Source organism: Tinamus guttatus, unplaced genomic scaffold (genome assembly GCF_059628265.1).
Source record: "Tinamus guttatus ecotype Peru unplaced genomic scaffold, ASM5962826v1 Tinamus_guttatus_pri_ptg000949l, whole genome shotgun sequence".
NCBI lineage: Eukaryota > Metazoa > Chordata > Aves > Tinamiformes > Tinamidae > Tinamus > Tinamus guttatus.
In genome coordinates, this window is record NW_028289483.1 from 175,258 (window position 1) to 190,934 (window position 15,677).

At 45.2% G+C, this 15,677-nt stretch overlaps 2 protein-coding genes across 2 annotated transcripts in view; one reads left to right on the top strand and one right to left on the bottom strand.

The window, feature by feature from the left end:
* LOC104566265 (tyrosine-protein kinase transmembrane receptor ROR2-like) overlaps positions 1-15,677 on the bottom strand; it is a 56,732-nt gene that overhangs the window by 13,395 nt on the left and 27,660 nt on the right. The window contains exon 4 of the mRNA XM_088538255.1: positions 2,369-2,496. Within this exon, the coding sequence (XP_088394381.1) occupies positions 2,369-2,496 (128 nt within the window). The remainder of the gene's footprint in view (positions 1-2,368; positions 2,497-15,677) is intronic.
* LOC148590970 (uncharacterized) lies at positions 13,957-14,673 on the top strand. The gene has a single exon (XM_088538261.1). It carries the CDS (start codon positions 13,957-13,959, stop codon positions 14,671-14,673), a length of 717 nt encoding a protein of 238 aa, XP_088394387.1.

Here is a 15,677-nt window from a genome sequence, read left to right on the forward strand (position 1 = left end):
TATGCAGACAAATGGCATTTAAGAGTCTTGAACACTGGCATAATTTCAGTAGAGCATCTGAATGAAATATGTGGGAAACGGCTCTTTCAAGAAGAGTCTATAGGGGGTTATTTTACTCTTTATTGCTGTTTTTTCTGTCTCGTAAGTCATGTTTCAAGTTTTACTCCAGAAATGCCCTTCTGTAGTAGAAGGCTGAGATTCTCACCAAACCACATGTGGAAGAATTGTTTGAAAGCAGGAACTGAGAGGAAAACTAGGGCCTAACCAAAGTTTTGGCATTACAAAACCTTTTTTGGGGTGATACACAGTTGCCACTTCCAGGATGGTTGGTACGCACGGACTCTGCTCCTCCACGGTTCCCTAGGCAACACAATCTGCCCTCCTCGTAGCTGCAAAGGGGAGTAACGGAGGATGGATCGGAGTGAAGACACCGCAGCCAAACTCTGTTGCACTGCCTGTGCTGGGCTGCTGATAAGCCGCACAGTAGCTGTCCAATGGGAGATATACGATAATATGTCTGGTGTTGAGCCAGCAAAGGTGGCAAATCACTCCTTTTGGATGAACTTTGCTTGAACTTTGCTCGTTATAATGTCAAAATCACAGACAGTAGAGATGAAGGGAACGTATATCACACATTGGCACAGCAAGGACATGGAAAAACAGAATGAAAATTCCCCACCGATTTTGTCTGTGTCCTTTTTAAATAGATTTTTGGTGTTGGACAGTAGATGTCACTATTATCCATTCGCAGCCTCCACTTAAAATATTGTGTGCCTTTGAATACAAAGAGATCCCACCAAAAACTATACTTAAAAAGCATAAAGCAAATATAAGCAGAATATAAGCAAAATTTACATAGTTGTTTTTTCCATCTCACAAAACACTTTGGTCTCAGAAGTATCCTGGCATTAATTCAGAGAACATTGCAATACTTAAGCTTTGCATTTAAGATTTGCAAGAAGCAAGTATGCCATAAAATCAACAGTGATTACTTTGTACATGGCTTCCTTTAGATGAATATACCTTAGAAATGCTATATAATACTATTATCGTTACTGCTTCAATAGGAACTACAGTACTCTGTGTGGTGAGTTTTCCCAATAAAGAATGGTTCAATCATAAATTCTTCACAATACCAGCCCATAATCTAACCAATAACCAGTGGAAGTAGGGAACATGTAGTCTGATCGTGAGTGTCCATACTATATCTTCCAGGAATAAATATAACTTGATCAGTAAATATTTTTGGAAGACATTGCTGTTTAATTGCTTTTTGAAAAGGGCATTATGAACCTAATTCACAGGATTACAGATTTAGTCATTGTTGAAAAAACATCTAAACAGAACAGAGATGATGTCATAGGGAACGATGTCAAATCCTTTAAAAGTATGAATTAAGAGGTGAGAATTATAATAGAGTACAGGAGATATGAGAGAGGGGAATGAGTCTTAACAGTACGGGAAAATCTTTGACAAACCCAGTATCTGATCACCATATCCCCATATCAGGAGCAGGAAAAAAATGAATTTCTGGCTTGACATGTACTCTCTTAAGTAAAGTCTTTACAGGAATAGAGTTGAGGAGCAAAGTCAAGCTTTTTTGGCAACTGATTGTGTTTACATAACAGATTCAATTAGCTAGCCATATTTGACTAGATGTGAATAAGCCCCTCCTGGACTGAGTTAATTTGCCATACATTACTATAAACAGTTTGCACTATTCCACAGATTCATTCACTTGCTCTAGTTGTGTGCATTCAAATCACAGCTGCTAATGTCAGTGATCACTCTGATGAGGTCCAGTGAAGAAAATCTAGGTTGATGTACAACCCATTAAAAGTCATTAAGGCTTTGGACACGTATTTGCAAGAAATGATGATCAGAGAAAGAATCAGCAGGGGCAGAGCACAGGAAGGTCAGCTCTTGTTTTATATAAAACAATGTGAAATCCAAACTCTGCTGGGACTTATGCAGTAGGGGAGGGAAACCCAAGGGAACATCCATCATATTTATTTCAAGAGAACCAAAACACAATCATTTTCATTACATCCGAACGCACTTAATTTTTTAAAAAAATCTTCTATTTGAATCAATCATGCAAAAAGTGCCAATGCAAATCACAAGCTGTTAAAAAGTCAAGACTCTGACACTTCACTTAAGGTGGAAAATTCTTTTATATGATAGCAACTTTTATCTTCTTTGTTCCAAAGTTTTCTAACTGGAAGAAAAAAACTGGATCACCGACTCTAAACCCTTATATATCTCAGTCATTAACTGATAAAGTTGAAAAGGATGATAACATGTTTGCACTTGCATTAGATATTTTCACAAATGCTTATTGTCCTACTACGAAGGTACATAATCTTACCAGTAATTCGGTTTTCAATTTCCCCTTGCATCTGGAGGGAGTCCACATAAATAGTTCTGTTTCCAATGAGTCGGGCACATGCAATTCCCCGGTAAGGCTGACAGAACCCATCTTCATGGTAATCTTCTCTGCAAAAAGACAGATTGGGATTGTATAAACAGATGTCTAGCTGTCCCCAATGATTTTTTAGGAAACGTTCTGTTATGAAAGAAGAATGAAAACAAAAAAATGTAAATCTGAAAAGGTTTAGTTCCCCAAGTGCAACTTACTCCTCCAATTCTCTCTTTTCGCTTTACACTACCTTGGAAGTATTAATGAGGCACCTTGTTAATAGCTCATTAGCAAGCCAAAAACTGATATTAATTTAAAAGACATACGCTAATAGCAATGGGATTTGGCAGATTAATCTATTAAAATCTATTAAAGCACTGTTAGGCTGAGACAGTAACATAGATCATGTTACTTCATTCATTTTTGGCATCTAACTGTATTCAGTACAAGTAGGCAAACAATTGGCTCTCTTCTCCCACCTCTTTCTCCCATTCTTCATTTTCTGTAGTTTACAGCACAAGAGAACTTGCAAAGATTTAATAAAAATATGGAATAATTTTGAACTATGAGTTAGATAAACACAATGAAAAGTAATCCAGAGTATAACTTCTTTTCCTCCTCTCCTTGTTCAGTCAATGCCAAATTCCCCTTCCAACATATACTTGAATGTATTGCTCAGTTCAGCTATTGGACCACATTCTGCTCTCCTTACTGCAGCATAAATATTTTGAGATAAAAGGATTAGCCTAAAGGCCCAGTGGTTCAACATATCCTCCCCAAAGCCCTGGTAAATAATATAGAGCTGGTCTGTAGATCATAACTGCTTGAGTACTGAAAAGTCTCCCTCCCCAATTGAGAGCGCTCTCAGGTGTAATATCCATCACACCACATGCTTCCTCTAGCATATCACATCCTCTGCACTAGGATCCGCTACTGCATGATGGACCGAAAAACATATAAAAATTAATCTGGAAAACTATCACTCTAGAGCAATCCTAGCATACCCAAAAACTTATTCCGCTTTTTCTTAAGCAAGCAGTCAGTTTATAAGTCTGCGTTTCCCCTCTATAATTTTAAGTGTCATTTCAATACTCTCCTGTGCTTTGTACCCTATATATTATCTTTGCTTACTCATTTAATCCACTTTTCTTTCAAATATCTTCAAATTTCCTGCATTAGTCATGCATGTGAGCAGGACAAAGTTGTCAGTGAAAATGTGTGAAAACAGCCTGCTTAAACTTTGGCTGAGACAAAAGAGCACAGAAACCTACCATCACACATGAACTAGTCATGATGAACAGCTCACCCAACACCTGTGCAGTGCAGCCCATTGCTTCTGGCATGTCATGCTGCCTTAGGTCCCCCCTTTGTTTTTTCTTGTTGTGTCTCCCTGATAAAGCTCATCTCTTCTGGGAAATGTCACCACTGTTTCTTAGATTAAAACTCTTCAGAACCAGCAGTCTGGGCAGGATTGTCCTCTAACTGTGCAGTACAAAACTGGCACCATCCGCCATCATGCAAGCAGCAATTCTCTCTCTCCTTTGGGAGAAATAAACACTAAATGGAAGGACCTGATCCATCACATGGCAGCAATGTGGACCATGTGGATTTATGATATGCATATGAAGTGCCCCATGCAGTTGTTGTACAGCTCTGGCCTTCATTTCCTATCACAGTGTGATTGCTCCATATTTATAAGACAATGTTTTGTCTACATACACCAAAACGAGATCAGCTTCCACGAAGATGCACAATTTTTCTATTACGGAGGATGAAGCAAAGGTGGAGCCTTTTAGGATCAGCTAATGAAATTCTTTCACGCTCACTACAAAACCTCTAATTTTGCAACAATTGCATCATGCCCAAAGGGACGAAAATATCAAAGCGTTTTGTCTGTTCCTGTTTTATGAGCCCTGGCCACCTCAGCAGAGTCAGCAATGCCCATAAGGGGCAGAATGAATATGAAATCCCTATTTTACCTCTTTCTTGAGGGTAAATTCATACCCCTATCCTGAGCAACAAAGTCTGCAATGTCTCAAAGCGCAACTGTATCTTGCACTTGAACTCTCAGCACAGGACTCCCTTGCCAGCACATATACACACAAAAAAGCATAAAAAATAGTACTCCAAACAGCATAGTTTAGTGACAAAAGCTGTGTGATCTCTCACTTAGTTCCATTTATTTATTTCTGTCACAAAGTTTCGAATACATATACATGTATGTTAATGCAGATTTCTCCTGCCACATGCAACTGCTGATTAAACAAAACTGGATATGACCATTGCCATGGATGCAAGCAAAAGTAAACAGTAAGTCAACGTCAGATACTCAAAGAGAAGGGCTTTTGCTCCGCATGTATCACTGTCAGGACAGATGGGTCCTTAAGGCACAGAGCTTCACCAGTACTCATGATCAAGGGGGACAAAATGACCAGAAATACTGACCCCTCAATTCTCTGCTGCTTAGGCTGTAAAGTCAACCCTGATCAGGATCCCCAGTAAGAGTAGAAATACAACTCCACGTGAGGAATCCAGAAGAGTTCAATTTGTCCCAATCACAGGCATCTTACAAGTTAACTGCCACAGATACTTTTTTTTCTTTTTACCTCTATTCTTTATTATTTCTTGCTGAATGTTTCAAGGTGGCAATATTTTTCCCACCAGTGATTTTCTTACATTTATATATAATTATTATTTTTTTTTACAAGACAAGAGTCAGGGACATTCTATGCCTTGAGTTTCTTCTTCCATTTCTGCTGGAGGACTGTCTCGAAGATAGGACACCTGGAACACAAATTTTCTCAGCATTAAATTGGAGATAAGGTATATTGTCCCAATGAGTAAACTCTCCTCCCAATCACTGGTCAGATGTTTGAGCAGAGTTTAGATTTAAACATGAAATTGTGAAGAATCTGACTGAGCAGTCCCTCTATTCCTAAACCTCCAAATGTTGAGGTCAGCCTGGGGTCAGTCTGGGGCCGTATATTGGAGATGGAAATTTCTATGATCTGTAGAGTCATAAAAATCTCCTGGGGGAAGCAGGGGCCAGACCTTGAGAAAGATGTTTGCCTGCCTGGGCTGAGTGATAAGGAGCACAGAGGCAGCAGCTCAGCCAGGTTCACAGCCAGGCCCCTCCGAAAACCCAGCTGAAGGCGGCTGCTCGACCGGGCTTGTAGCCAACTTAACCGCAGACGTCCTCCAAACTAGCTTTGGAGGCCAAAGACCCGGAAATGAGGAAGAAGAGGAGGAAGGCAGGACCCTCGAATTGAGGCCTGGGACCCCCGACTGGTATGCACGCCTGCGCACCCAGGGGGCAGAGTTGCGCAACTGGAGGTGGAGTTTGTCCACCCCCCTCGGCCTGCCTCCTGGGTCGTACTGACCCTACATGCCAGGATGCACTGGGCATAAAAGTGGACAGTGAGGAGAGAGCAGGGGGAGAAGAAACTCCTAACTCTGAGTCCTACGCTACCTACCATCAACTTCCTTTAATATCCATTATATTAAATGAGAGAAAAATATATAAAGGCAAAGTGGTAAGCACTACTGTTGGGGCCTTAGTAAGAATATATAAGAAAGTGGAGTTTGTGGAGAACTGGACCGATGCCTAGCAACCGAACACCTGGAGGAGAACCAATCAGCTGGGAGCCTGTAGCCAATGAGTGCTGCTCCTCAGCGCATGCCCACCTGCACCGGTATAAAGCCCTGCTACAGACAACAGTAGGGTGGAGTTGACCTCACTTTGTGTGGAGGTGTTGTTTGCTCTGGCTTGTGGGGGAGGGCCCTGGCACTTGGTGTGAGAGTGACCCTCGACATCTGGTGACCCCGACGTGATCGTGTGAGAACGCGAGGGATCTTACTGGAGAAAAGCGGATTGTGACCACGACCTGGTGAGTCAGAATGGGAATTGGCGCATCTAGAGTGAAAGTTGCTGCAACAGCAATGGAACATGATACTGTTGAACGCTTCGTAAGGCTTGCTCAAAAAACTAAGATTGAGGTCTCGAAAACCGAGTTAACTGATTTATTACTATTTTGTAAGAAGAGAAAAATCATAGAAGAAGCTTCCCAAGCATATAAATTTGAATCATGGGAGCGAGTAGGAAGAGAACTATGGGACGGTGTACAATTAGGCTCGGAGGAAGCGTGGCGCCTCACAAAGACATTTCGTCTAATATGGCCTATGTTTGAGCGGTTAGTTGCTATTGCGTTTTGGGAAGCGCTCCATGGAGAAGAAAAGGAAAACGGGTCTGAAAGTTCTGAATGTACCAACAATACTGAGCCAATTCAGTGTAAGAAAATAGATAATAAGAGAAAGGTAACCTCACCTAAACAGGCATGTCCGGTAACTTTGGCCGAACAAGAAGTATGGGGGGGAGTGGATGAGTATCTCCCCCCGTGGGAGGGGGAGGAGCGACCACCCCCCACAGCGCCCGAATGGGAGGGGGAGGAGCGACCACCCCCCACAGCGCCCGAATGGGAGGGGGAGGAGCGACCACCCCCCACAGCGCCCGAATGGGAGGGGGAAAAGCGACCACCCCCCACAGCGCCCGAAATGGAAGTGGACCCAGTTAAAGTGCCGATCCCAGATGGATCGGACGATGATAATGCCGTGGTTCAAAAAATGCGACAAGAACTTCGGGGACAGGCAGAGAGAATGACAGAATTATTAGAACAAATGCGGCGATTAGACGGTGGGTCCAAGGCCAGAGATGTGAAGGCAGCATATAAGGCTGCCCATAGGGCTATAGTCGAAGGGTTGGAAAATGTAGACAAACAATTAGAGCAGTGGGAGGCATGAAAGATGCTCCTAAGATTCAAAGGAAAGCAGCTGGAGGAAGTGACCCAGCTGAAGAAGGATTGTTGCCGGAGCTCCCAGCCACTTCCACTGCAGGTGGAAGTAATGATGAGGAATGCCACCTGTTAATCCAACATTTAATGCGGGAGCACGGTATAAAGGGCTCATAGAGAATGCTCAGTTACAAGGAGAATTTGTATTAACACCACTAGCAGCTCCTGTAGTAATGGGAGCCCAGGGCCCCAGGTGGGAACCTCTCGATTGGAAATTTGTTCAAGGCATACAAAAAACAGTAATGCAGTATGGGCACGACAATAAGTTGGTGAGAAATCAGGTCTCCGCCCTGTTTAAATATTCCCATATGGTACCTGCGGATAGCAGAGCGATAATGGAGCTCCTGCTTTTCCTCTACCGCTTACATGCTTTGGTTAGCAAAATGGCAGGAAAGATTAGAGGAAAAACAATTGGAGAATCTAAATCGCAGTATGACGATCCATTAAGGGTTGCCACCCTTGATCAACTGATGGGCAATGGCATTACCGGGCAACCGAGGCCCAGGCAGCGCTCCACCCCAGGATACTACAGCAATCAAAAAATGCAGCGCTAGCCACTTTTCTTGCACTACCACAAATAGGAACGCCACAGTTGCCATACACCAAAATAATACAAAAGCCGAATGAGTCTTTTTTCAACTTTGTTGATCGACTGAAGGAAGCCTTGGATATGGCACCTAATGTGCCTCTGGAAATGAAAGCAATATTGGCAAAGGATCTAGCAGTTCAAAACGCGAACCAAACTTGCAAGCAACTGTTAGCTACTTTGCCACCAGGAGCTTCAATTGTCCAAATGATAGAGACCTGTGCCCGAGCGCCATTGATGGAGGAAGAACAGAAGGCAAGAATACATAGTGCGGCTTTGGCCGCAGCAATTAAAGGAGAAAGAATGTCTAGAAAGGGAGACAAGAGATTTCATGGGACATGTTTCCTATGTGGTCAATTAGGACACATGAGGAGGAAGTGTCCTAACAGATTCAGGATGGAGGATATGGGCCCGAGAGGATTCAATGGGACCTGTGCCAGATGCCAGAGGTTCGGGCATAAGGCAGCGGAGTGCCGATCACGGTTCCGCAAGAACAGCACGCCAATACAGGGAAATGGGAGCCGCCGCGTTGTGAGGGATGCGGCAAACAAGTATCCCCAGACAATGGCTGCCTCCACGAACTCTCCGCCGCAACCCGCGGAAGCACAGGAGTCAACCTCTCTGTGGCAAAATCCACAGTGATTAGAGACTGATGTGCACATATTAGAATTGATGTGCACTGGTCCCCTGGGGAGGAGCTGAGAACCAGCGATGCCCCCCCCCCCCCCCACCCGCCACCCTCTTCTCCTTCTCCCGCCCCGCAAGCTGCAGTGTCGCCGGGAGCAGGCCGGGGCGGGCGGACGAACCGGGCAGGATAATGAGCAGCGGGCGGAAGGGCAGATTTGTGGTCCTCTCAGAGGTGGCAGTGAAGTGCAACTTTAGCACGGGAAAATGAGTGAGCTTGACCAGTTACGCCAGGAGGCCGAGCAACTGAAAAACCAAATCAGGGATGCTAGGAAAGCATGTGCTAACGCCACCTTGACTCAGATCACAGCTCCGGAAGCGTTTACTTTGAAAAAATTAGAGTGTTCAAAGCAGGCTGGCCGCCGGAATACTCCAGCTAGGAATAATGGAATAGGACCAACATTGACCCCGTGGGGAGAATTCAAATGCGTACTAGAAGAACGCTCTGGGGACACTTGGCTAAAATTTACGCAATGCACTGGGGGACTGATTCCAGGCTTCTAGTCAGTGCCTCCCAGGATGGCAAGCTTATAATCTGGGACAGCTATGTCTCCTCCTAGCTGGTTATGACGACTTCAACTGCAATGTCTGGAATACACTGAAAGCTGATAGAGCAGGTGTCCTTGCCGGTCATGATAACTGTGTCAGTTGCTTAGGTGTGACTGATGATGGAATGGCAGTGGCAACAGGATCGTGGGACAGCTTCCTCAAGATGTGGAACTGAAAAGAGCAGCGGACTCTGTGACTGGAAGAACTTTCCAGCAGTTGAAAACTAAAAATGATAGCATATCCAGTCTGACCATACTAACTTGGACCCCCATCCTCCCCAGCTCCAAAGGGCAAGATTTTTTCCTTCTCCTGTTGCTGAAATGAAGAGCACAATTACCTTTCCAAGAATTTCTGTGGTTGTAAGCAAAATGAAATTGTGTATTCCTTTGGGACCATTTTTCTTTGTCTTGGGAATTTAAAAATGAAACACTAACATAAAAGCGTGACCGGAATGATTATATTTATGCTTGCAACTAGTTACTTTGTTTTTATTTGTAATATTTGATGCATGATATTGCCAATTTTTGTTTTTTGTAAAAAGAGGGGAAAATGCTGAGGTTTACAGCTATGTTAATTTGTTTTTTGTAAATGTTGCAATGTTTATTGCTAATTTTTCTTTTTTGGAAAAAAGAGGGGGAGATGTTGGGGCCTTAGTAAGAATATATAAGAAAGTGGAGTTTGTGGAGAACTGGACCGATGCCTAGCAACCGAACACCTGGAGGAGACCCAATCAGCTGGGAGCCTGTAGCCAATGAGTGCTGCTCCTCAGCGCATGCCCACCTGCACCGGTATAAAGCCCTGCTACAGACAACAGCAGAGTGGAGTTGACCTCACTTTGTGTGGAGGTGTTGTTTGCTCTGGCTTGTGGGGAGGGCCCTGGCACTTGGTGCGAGAGTGACCCTCGACACACTACCTTCATTATATGCTGTCCAACCTGTAAAACAGTATCTTGGTGGCACTGCTAATCACAAGTGGGGAGGTACTGTCTCACATTTAACCCTAAATTAGGTTAACTGTAATATTATACAGAAGTGTATCTGATGGCCTCTTCTTCCTATGCAATTTGGAAACCTTGCTGCAGCAGCAAGAGAGTCCCACAAGGTTAGTTTATTGGCTTTGTAACCAGGTAATGCAGTACAAAGAAGCCATATTACACCTTGGGAGCTGGGACATTTGATTTATAGGGTAGCACAGAAGGTAAAGCTTTCCTGGAGGTCTATTTTTAATCATCTTTTACATATATGTTTAGCATGCCATTGTTTTTTGGAAATCTGGACAATATTAATTAGCAAACATGACAGATTACCACAATCTTTTCCTAATATTCTCCATCAGCTTCCTTCCTTTGCTCTCTCATTCCTTTAAAAGAAAGGAAAAGACTACCACTCACAATAGTATTGCCAGATAACAAGCTGCAGAAAGACACACTTGTATCTACCCCAAGATGCTAAGCATAGTAGTTTGAATATACACCTGGAACTTAAATTAGTCACCTTTTTAAGCCCACATTTCATTCCTATTTCTAACATTAAATAACATACAGTGTATTAGATCCTTCAGCATTTATTTGAGACTAGACAAGATTTAAGTGGAAACTCAAAGCTGAAGAAACAGGGTAATGTGGGAAGAAGATGGGATCTAACGCTGTGCAAAGCAACCCAAATCATTATTTCCCCTGCTCTTTATTTCTACCGTAAACTATACTTATTCTAGGTCTTCCTGAGCAAAATCAAACTATTCCAGAGCACAAAAAAACGTTAGGGAAAATTTTCTCTCTTGGTTTCCATAATAAGACAGAGGTTACTGCTTCTTCCACGTGTGGTCTATGATTCTGGACAGACAAAATTTTTAGTAATATATATTATTTGTGACACAGTACACACATCAGCACTACTAGGAAGGGTGCTATTGAGCCACAGTAAAAAAAAAAAAAGTCACTGCACCACAAAATTACACTCTCAAAACAGATAAGGTAGAAGAACAGTAAGAAAAATGAGGTACAATGGCTGGTTCAATGCAGCATCATGGAAGCTTTGGTTTCCATTCCTGCCTTTCTCTGCAAATTTCCTGTCTCAGCCTGAACAACTTGTCAAAGGACATTAAAATCAATGGGTCCAGAAGCGACTCTGAGATTTTGGATCTCTGTGCTCTGACAGGATCCTCAGCCCTAAACCAGGCTGAAATCCAGACTCCCTTCCACCTTTGTGCCTTGCTGGGGAGGTAGTCTGCAAAATCAAGACATTGGCAGGCTAGAAGGGAATTGCAGCATGTTCCAGACAGATCCCAGATTGGATTGTCAGGGAGCCAGGAAATCTGCCAAAGTAAATGCATGCTGTTTAATGTAGACCAGCTTTGACTAATCTGTGCCTCATTCGTAAAATAGGAAGAGTCTTCCCTGTTGTACAGGGGAAGAAGGTACATTTCTCCTGGAGAAGCTGGCAGCTCATGGCTTAGACAGGTGTACTCTTCGCTGGGTGAAGAACTGGCTGGATGGCTGGGCCCAGAGAGGGGTGGTGAATGGAGTTAAATCCAGCTGGCAACCGGTCATGAGTGGTGTTCCCCAGGGGTCAGTGTTGGGGCTGGTCCTCTTTAATATCTTCATCGACGATCTGGATGAGGGGCTTGAGTGCACCCTCAGCAAATTTGCAGAGGACACCAAGCTGGGAGGAAGGGAAGATCTGCTGGAGGGTAGGAAGGCTCTGCAGAGGGATCTGGACAGGCTGGATCAATGGGCTGAGACCAATCGTATGAGGTTCAACAAGGCCAAGTGCTGGGTCCTGCACTTTGGTCACAACAACCCCAAGCAGCACTACAGGCTTGGGGCAGAGTGGCTGGAGAGCTGCGCAGCAGAAAAGGATCTGGGGGTGCTGGTCGACAGCCGGCTGAACATGAGGCAGCAGCGTGCCCAGGTGGCCAAGAAGGTCAATGCCCTCCTGGCTTGTATCAGGAACAGTGTAGCCAGCAGGACTAGGGAAGTGATCGTCCCCCTGTACTCAGCCCTGGTGAGGCCGCACCTTGAATACTGTGTTCAGTTTTGGGCCCCTCACTGCAAGAAAGACATGGAGGCACTGGAGCGTGTCCAAAGAAGGGCAATGAAGCTGGTGAAGAGGCTGGAGCACAGACCTTATGAGGAGCGGCTGAGGGTGCTGGGGTTATTTAATCTGGAGAAGAGGAGGCTCGGGGGAGACCTTATTGCTCTCTACAACTACCTGAAAGGAGGCTCTAGTGAAGCAGGGGTCGGTCTCTTCTCCAGAATAACTACTGAAAACAGGACAGGAGGAAATGACCTCAAGTTGCGCCAGGGGAGGTTCAGGTTAGACATTAGGAAGAATTTCTACATGGAAAGAGTAGTCAAGCATTGGAACAGGCTGCCCAAGGAAGTGGTGGAGTCGCTGTCCCTGGCAGTGTTTAATAAATGTGTAGATGAGGCACTTACTTAGGGACATGGTTAACAGGTCTGGTGTTGAGGGGCTTACAGTTGGACTCGATGATCTCGAAGGTCTTTTCCAACCATTATGATTCTATGATTAAACATTTTTAAATGATCTGATCGCAGAACAAGGAAAGGCAAAGAGATTCCCAAGATTGGCCATCTCCATTTTGTGCAGAATAAATGAAGAGACAAAGGTTAAACAGTTTGCACAATCACACATGGAAGGCACAGCCAGAAATGAAATCCAGATTTATGAAAATCACAATTCAGTGTTTTAATCACAAAATACTACTTCTTCCTTGATTAAAGCCGGAAAGCAGAATACAAAGTATGCACTTATTCTATAACTTCGAAATGTTACCACAAATATCTCAGAAAAAAAATAGTTTACATATGGTCATCTCAACCAAAGGAATAGTTTGATGAAACAAAAGGTGCACATGTGGTTCTGCAGGAGCATCACCTTTGAACACCTCATCCTTATGGGCCTGAATAGAAAGAAGGAATATCTGAATTGATATACCTTTGTTGCACTCAGTATAAAATATTTGGGTCTGTGAATTTTGAGAAAACTTTGTATGACACTGAAGATGGTATTATCAGTGGCTGAATTGGATTGAAACTAGAGGAGAGCTTTTACACCACCCAAGGAGAGGGAGAAAACATGAACTGTGTTGCTGACTGAAGGCAAGGAAATTATTCTTCCCTTTTAACGCAATGTTGGGTACTTGTGTTAGTCCTCGAAGGGAATGGCTCCAGAGCAGAGGTTCACGCCAAGGGACCTTTCTGAGAGGAGCTAAATCCGCGGCCAAAAGTTGCGTAATGAAGAGCAGGAAGAGGGAGGCACCCCTAGCCCCAGGCTGCGCTGACACAACGTGGGTGGGGCCAGCAGGGAAGGCGGCCCATCCCCCACGTACAAGAGAAGCCTCCAGGGAGTGTAAGTGATCAGGAGCACGGCCAAGGGAGCATGGTCCAGCAGAGCAGGCAAGCAGGGTGCGGCAGTTGGCATGGGCAGGGTGGGCAGGCAGGATGCAGCAGCGAGCTCCCGGGGGAAATACTTGTTGGAGGGCTGTGTCAGCACTTGCCAAAAAGGAGGCAGGGACCCAGACTGACCCTACAAAAAAGCATGCAGCTGTCCAGATGTCAGGCTGCAGGGAATACCAAAGCTTCACACCTCATTTGGACAGCTGTGGGGAAAACAATTGTGGGAGATGCGAGCAGAGCAAGTGGAAGATCTGCTCAGCATGGTGGCAGAGTTACGAGAGGAGGTGGAAAAGCTGAGGAGCATCTGGAAGTCAGAGAGGGAAATAGACGGGTGGTGCCAGGCTCTGGCCTCTGCAAAACATGAGCAGGCACTGGGAAGTCCCAAACAAGAACAAAGGAATACAGAATCCGTCCCCTAGCTGACACAAGGTAGAGTATACCAGGATGAGAATAAATGGAAAAAAGTCCAGGCTCAAGGTGGCAGGAGAAATCCCTCTTCTCCCTCTCACCCTACCAGGTCCCCCTATGCAACAGATATGAGGTCCTGGAGAATGAAGGGCAATCAATGGATGGTGAAGGCGAGAGCCCCGCTCCTCCAAAAATATCGCTATGGTCAGAAAGGCCAACCCCCTGTATTGTGACCACCTGCAGGAGGAAGAAAAGGCAGGTTATAGTTGTGGGTGACTCCACAATAAAGGGAACAGAGGGTCCGATATGTAGAACGGACCCTCCTCTAAGGGAAGTCTGCTGCCTTCCTGGGGCCTGGGTTAAGGACGTGACCAGAAAACTTGCCAGCCTGGTTCGACCTACGGACTATTACCTGTTGCTGGTCCTAAATGTGGGAGGAGAGGAAGTGGCAACACGTAGCCCGAGGACAATCAAAAGGGTCTTTAGGGAATTGGGTCAGATGATCAGGAACTCAGGCATGCAGGTCATCTTCTCTTCCATTCTCCCCAGTGCTGGCAGCAACATGGAAAGAAACAGGAGGATACAGTCCATTAACATGTGGCTCTGGGGCTGGTGTCATCGCCAAAACTTAGATTTTTCTGGCAATAGGAAGCCTTACATGGCACCAGGCATGCTGGCATCAGATGGGATTCATCTTTCCCAAAGTGGGAAGAGGGTCCCTGGTCATGAGCTAGCGGGGCTCATTGATAGGGCTTTAAACTAGATTCAATGAGGGAGGGGGATATCATCAGGGAAGCAGGTGATAAGGTATGGGATGCCATGCCATGCCATGCTATGCCATTCACAGCAGCCTAACACCAGAGCCAGTGAAGGATGCCTGGAGCCTGGAGAGGGAACACAGCTTAACAGGAGAGCTACTGAAGACTCATGTAGTCGAGCTATAGCTGCCCCAGCTAGAGAGAGAGGCACATTGAGAGCCCAACCCAAATGCCTCTATGCAAACGTATGCGGCACGGGGCATAAACAAGGGTAATGGGAGATGTGTGTGTGGTTGCAGGGCCATGATCTCATTGCAATTACTGAGACATGGTGGGACAGCTCTCATGACTGGAACGTGGCCATGGATGGCTTTGTGCTTTTTAGGAAGGACATGCTAGGAAGGTGAGGTGGTGGAGATGCTCTTGACGTGAGCATGTGAGAGCAACTGGAATGTATGGAGCTCTGCCTAGGGGAGGACAAAGTGCAAGTCGAGAGCCTGTGGGTGAGGATTAAAGGGCAGACAGCAGGGGTGACACTGTGGTGGGTGTTTACTATAGGCCTCCTGACCAGGAAGAGGAAGTGGATGAGGCCTTCTACAGACAGCTGAGAGTAGCCTCACGGTCACAGGCCCTGGTCCTTATGAGGGACTTCAACCACCCTGATGTGTACTGGGAAGATCACGCAGCTAAGAGACAGTCCAGGACGTTCCTGCAGAACATTGCAGATAACTTCTTGATGCAGGTGGTTGATGAGCAAACAAGGGGAGGGGCGCTGCTAGACCTGATAACTAACGAACAGAGATGGTCTAGTTGGAAATGTGAAGGTTGGGGGCATTCTCAGCTGCAGTGACCATGAGATGTTGGAATTTAAGATCATGTGAGGAAGAAGCTGGGCAAGAAGTAGGATTGCAACCCTGGACTTCAAGAGAGCTAACTTTGACCTCTTCAGGGAGCTCCTTGGAAGAATCCCCCCTGGGCCAGGGTCCTGGAAGGAAAGGGGGTCGAGGAG

What these genes read in the sequence shown, in the direction of transcription:
- LOC148590970 (XM_088538261.1), top strand. Translation starts at nt 13,957, where the DNA reads ATGGAAAAAAGTCCAGGCTCAAGGTGGCAGGAGAAATCCCTCTTCTCC.